The sequence below is a fragment of the Austrofundulus limnaeus genome, unplaced genomic scaffold, assembly GCF_001266775.1.
Source record: "Austrofundulus limnaeus strain Quisiro unplaced genomic scaffold, Austrofundulus_limnaeus-1.0 Scaffold715, whole genome shotgun sequence".
Classification (NCBI taxonomy): Eukaryota; Metazoa; Chordata; class Actinopteri; order Cyprinodontiformes; family Rivulidae; genus Austrofundulus; species Austrofundulus limnaeus.
The window spans coordinates 5,955-11,849 of record NW_013953117.1 but is presented as its reverse complement, the minus strand read 5'-3'; the positions used below and the strand labels follow the sequence as shown (position 1 = coordinate 11,849).

The 5,895-nt window shown below is 37.2% G+C and overlaps 1 protein-coding gene across 1 annotated transcript in view; it reads left to right on the top strand.

The window, feature by feature from the left end:
* The window catches only part of LOC106532063 (kinesin-associated protein 3), a 12,500-nt gene extending 6,877 nt beyond the window's left edge, over positions 1-5,623 (top strand). The window contains exons 15-20 of the mRNA XM_014028050.1: positions 581-706; positions 792-890; positions 1,447-1,532; positions 1,644-1,800; positions 3,687-3,771; positions 3,884-5,623. Coding sequence (XP_013883504.1) covers positions 581-706; positions 792-890; positions 1,447-1,532; positions 1,644-1,800; positions 3,687-3,771; positions 3,884-3,986 — 656 coding nt within the window. The 3' untranslated portion in view covers positions 3,987-5,623. The remainder of the gene's footprint in view (positions 1-580; positions 707-791; positions 891-1,446; positions 1,533-1,643; positions 1,801-3,686; positions 3,772-3,883) is intronic.
* The last annotated feature ends 272 nt before the right edge of the window (positions 5,624-5,895 follow it).

The following is a 5,895-nucleotide window of genomic DNA, read 5'->3' as shown; positions in this document are numbered from 1 at the left end:
GTTTATGATTGAACTTGAGACACCTCTTCTGTTCTGGGTCAAATTGACGCGCTAATTAAAAACCAAGACAAATGAGTCATGAAGATTTATATTGAAAATAAACTTTGTTCTTTAAATGAGCAGCAACCTCTGAACACCACAAACCTTCATCCACTGTGAGATTAGGGCCTAAAGCAGTGGAAGTTGCTCGTCCCACGTTGTCCCAATACCTGCCAGTGTGTTTGTGCGTGCGTGTGTGTGTGTGTGTGTGTGTGTGTCTGTAGTGCTGTGGTGAAGTATGTCTCACAGTTGCAAAGAAACAAGTAGTATTTGACACTTTTGACACTTTTTTCCCTTCATTTTGACTGTCGGGTCAAATTGACCCCAACAGTTTCTATGTAATATGTAGACCAGGGGGGCTGCAAAAATGTAAAATGAACAGTTTTCATTTTATAAGTAAATTATACCTATTAAGACAAATAGAAAACGTTTCATGCAGAAAAAAATACTTTAAACTATTTAAACATTTTTTTAAACTTTAAAACGGGTCAATTTGACCTGCAACACAACAGGATGGTTAAGTTACACGTTTGTATTTCAGACTCTGCAGAGGACGACCTCATCCTGGAGGTGGTCATAATGATCGGAACCGTATCCATGGATGACGCCTGCGCCGTCATGTTGGCCAAATCTGGCATCATTCCTGCCCTCATAGAGCTACTGAACGGTAAAAACACCTGCCTGTGAAACTGTTTAAAAATACAGGCCGCGTTTAGGATCATCACTCTCACTTCATGCATTTTCTTTTCCAGCTCGCCAGGAGGACGACGAGTTTGTGTGTCAGATCGTTTACGTCTTCTATCAGATGGTGTTTCACCAAGCTACTCGAGACGTCATCATCAAAGACACTCGTATCCCCCCCAGAGTTCACAGATCTGTCAGCACAGTTAGCTGCGATTTAGTTTCACAGGCGCAGGCCTGTCACACTAAACAATAAATCAGTTTATCGTATGATAAATTAAATTGAGAAAGATCAATTAAATTGAAGACAATAATTTTCATTTGCCTGCTTTTTTGTTTTCTTCATGTCTCCCTCTTTTTTACTTTGTAGCATAGAGAGGAGTGAACTCTGGTGTCAGGTATTTGCCAGGTGTGTGGTCTTTAACCTCTGTAGCATGAGAGCCTGTGAACAGGCATTTAGCCAGAGGAGCGTCTTTAGTTTTCTGACACGTTCATACAGCTGGCAACGCCTTGGGATTGCCGCTAGTTGTTTTTTTCTTTTTTACACTGTAAATTTTAATGTAAATTTTAGTAAACGTGTTGTTATATCATTATATTAATTTAAACTGGTCTCAATAGTCATTTATTACAATTTCTGAGACAATTTATCGCCTAGTAAAATGTGTTATTGTGACGGGCCTGCACAGGCGGATATGTTTCTGTAGTTTTCTTTAATCACGTCTGCAGAGGCTCCAGCTTACCTGATCGATCTGATGCATGACAAGAACACCGAGATCAGAAAAGTGTGTGACAACACTCTGGACATTATTGCTGTGAGTGAACCACCATGTTTCTGATGCAGACGGGTCAGCTAGCATCTATGAGGAGCTGAAGTAGCACACTGAGATTCAAATACACCCTCTACTTCTTTTTTTAACTTTTAGGAGTATGATGAGGAGTGGGGGAGAAAGATCCAGTCAGAGAAATTCCGTTTCCACAACAACCAGTGGCTGGAGATGGTTGAGAGTCGCCAAGTCGATGAGCATGAACCGTATCTGTACGACAACGAAAATGAGAGGACGGATCTGTTCTACAGTGCAGGTATATACAAAAATCCAAACAAAGATATTTGCAAAAACTGATGAGCCTCACCATGTCGTACTCTGACTAACCCAGGGGTCTGCAAGCTGCGGCTCTGGGGCCACATGTGGTTCTTTGGACCCTCTGCAGTGGCCCTTTGAAAATGTGACCAAACAGAATGAATATATATATATCCATCCATTTTCTGTACACGCTTCAAATAATCCAAACTTTTTCTATGATCTGTCTCTCAAATCCATCAGAATTACCTTTAAAGAATCTGAAAACTACATAGTAATAATAATTAGGAAAAAAACATACAACTGAATAGTTCAGTTGAACTAGTTTTTAATGAAATTCTGTAAAAACTATATACAATATTTTTCTTGTTTACATGAATCTGGTCTTTTCATTTGTCCTCGTGTAAAAATAATAAAAATAAATAAAATTCACAATATATTCTTTCGTTTTATAATGTCACCTCCACTGGCCATAAAGGTTCCTGAAAAGGACTCGAAAAGGCCCACGGACCACCTGTTGATAATCACAGTTGTAGCTTGTTTTGTGGCTCTGGACACATTTTATTAGTGAGCCAAGGAGCAGAAATGGCTCTTTTGATCATAAAGGTTGCAGACCCCTGGACTAACCTCTGACTAAAGTCAGTTTTCAGCGTATTCCACACTAGAAGAAATGTTAGTGTTTGTACATCAGCTTCATTGAGATGTTTTCTCTGGTTACCTTCACTGATAAAATCAAAATCACTTTGTAAATCCTCCATCACACATCAGATCAGCTGTTTACTCCGTTACTCTGTTTTGTTTGAGTTTTAATAGGTTGTTCAGAATTGTCGTTCGTGTGAAGTTTTAAAATGTGTTTTTGTTATAATTGAAAGGAACACTGCTGAAGCTCCTCTTCATCAAACAAAAACACCAAACACTAGACCAACCAAAAATATTGTGGTGTTTCTGCTGTCACAGCACAATGACAGATTCACCTCACTGTACAAAAGCGCCTGCTCTCAATTGAGAGCCTAAAGGAAAAAAAAACGTACAAAGGTTTTCTGAAATAATTGTGAACTCAATAAGTAAACAAGTCAGTTGTCTTTGAGAGAAATAAGAAACAGAGTGATTCATACAGACTCTGACCTCGAGCCAATCAGCTTCTCACAAGTCTCATGATTACCCACAGCAGAAGTCACAACAAAAGGTGTTTTGATCCAGTAGTGAAAATAAAACATTTTAATTAGAAGCAGTCACAATATTTTTAGCGAAAATTTAAATGAAATGTTCTTTGTAATTAACACAAATATGCCTAAGGTTATTTGGAATAAATAATGTAATGTTTCAATCCCAAAAATACATTTTTTAACTATAATCAGTCTGTTCCTGTGGTGCAGGAACTAGAAAGAGAAGGAGACTGTTTCCAGTTTAAAAAAAACCTGTTTATTGCATCCATTGATGTAACCAGTTTACTCTTAGTTTACTCCAGTTCTGTGGTTTCTTTATCAAATATCTCATCAATCTGCACATACAGCCTGGTTTCTAAACTAACCGTACTTCACAAGTTTAATACAGATATTTAACAGTGCTGAAAGAAAGAAGGGATCCTGTGTTGCTTTTATCTTAAAGTCTCTTAAACAGCACTGCTTACAATAGGCTGCATCAATAAACAGCAAAGTTTACCATTTAAGATGAACCCCACAGCTAATGAACATCAACAAACACAATAAAGACAATAACAGTCAGTTTTAAAAATAGTGAGCTAAAACTTGATATGGTAGCAGCTGAGAGTCTTCCCTGATGAAAGTAACTTTGTAATGATACTATTTTTTAAAAAAAGACACCGTCTCCAATGATAATGAACTTTTAAATTATGTATGCGCCTGTCTTTATTCTTTTGTGACTCAGATGGAATCACTCCAGCAGATGGCTCAGTCAGTCCAGATTTCTTCAGCGACCTGCAGCCACAGAACGGAGACTCTCTTCTGGCAGGGTGAGTTTAGAAACACCTCGAAATGAGATTCAAATTCATCCAATCTTTTGTCCTAATCTGCCTCTGTTTCCACATGAAGACACTAACTCTTTTTTGTGTCTTTGTAAATCAGAGATGTGGGCGATGTCTTCGACCAGACCAGCTCCTCCCCGGGACGCCCCGTCACCGCGTATGGCTTCAGACCCGACGAGCAGCCTTTCTATCAGTACTCATAGGCACTTTGGTTCTGCACAGCATGTTGAACCCATTCCACATCTGTCATTGTGCATGTCCAGTTTTATCACTGCTTCAACTCTCATTGTGACTGAGTTTCCTGTAGTTTACAGACGGTTGTCACACAAGCTGAAAGGCTGTAGATAAGGACTGAGACAGTAGAGCTGCAKGTTTGGACGGGTTCTGCTGTCAGACCGTCACTTTTCATGTAGCTATTCGTCTCGCACAGATTAGTGTTTCAGTCTATCTCGGATTGTCTTACTGTTAGTAAATTATATTCAGAATAGAACGATCCTAATCATTTTGTTGTCAGGTTTGCATGTTTTCACTATTTAATAATTATTAATATTTAATAATACTTGAAACCTTCTAAGAAAATCAACAAAAGAAAGAAAAAAAAAAACAAGTTAAAGGATTTGATTTCTGCTTTGTTTCTCCAAAACTGTTCCTAAAGATGTGGTCAGGATGCCACTGAGGGTCTTAAAACACTAAGTTGGGGGCTTTAAAATGAACTGCACAGATAAGTTTATTTGTCATTTGTTTATAACATAAATATGTTTTAACTATAAATCAGTAGTAAGACATGGGGGAAAAAAGTATGATTACCGGGTTTGTTTTATGTTTTTTGTAAATATGTTGTTTTTTTCTCTTCAACTTGTAATGTTCGAGGTTGTAAAGCCTCTGTTGTTGTTTTGTGAGATGGAAGCTAAAACATTTAGGTTTTTATAACATCAGTAAAACTGATCTGAACCGATTTAGGAGTAACAGGAATCGATCATTAAACTAAACCAAGCAAAGACATTGTTGACAGCAGAGTCAGGATTTTTCTTTTGATTTTTTTATTGATTTGTTGAGCCACCAGGCTGCATGACTGATTTTTTTTTATCTTTTTAAAGTGTGAATTCTTCAATGCCATCTGATTTTGAGAATAGAAAAATACAAAAAAAATTAGCTCTTTGAGTCCTTCTGAAGAGAACAAAAGCTGACTTTTTTTCTCTGCTGGAAGAAACAAAGACTGATGTATTTTACATTTATATTGTCACGGTTTGATGGGGATGGAGTGTCACGCTTACTTCTAATTTATTTAATCATTATCTACATAGTGATTTTAAACCCAGTGGAGAAATAGTGACAAAGGTAGGTGGTCTTTTTCCAGCACAGAATCCATTTAGAGCATCATATTATGTTACTGATGTCAAACCTTAGCAGTATTACATTTTTTCTCCCACAAAAAGTAAAATGACTCCTTTCTTATGCAGAGGAAGTAGGAAGTGTCCAACTCCAAAATCAAATGTTACTCTGAAAGATACAGAACCTACAAAACAATCAGCTCATTTTTATCAGCTGAAACGGTGGTCCTCTGGGTCACACACAAGATAGCCTTTAAATAAAGTACCTGTAAGGAAGGTGACTGATGATCTGTGTTGAGGACTCTAACATTATCTTTAGGCATATTTTGCACATATAGTTTAATTTTAATGCATGTTTTTTTTGTCAGAATTATTTATCTGTATATATTTTTATAGTTTTACTTGTGAAGATGCTGTAAATGGAAGCAGTCAATGGAGTAGAGTGAGTTTCCATCTCATACTGTCATTTATTCTCAGGTTCCATTAATAAAAACAATAATCCCACTTCATTTGATACGACTTGACTCATTGATTTGATTTGATTTATTGATTCAACAGGAAAATATTACTAAAAATCAAGCCTGATTCAGCATAATTGCTGTTTTACAGCAGGTTCCTGTTCTGCAGAACATAAAACACTCAGAAATACAGCACCACAATCACATCATTACACACCATAGACACAAAGACAAGCATACCAAATTTCAGGAAGGCAGCATTTGCAAAATAGGACGTCTAAATATGAGCACAACAAAAAGTGTCCAGTAGATGGCAGACAAGA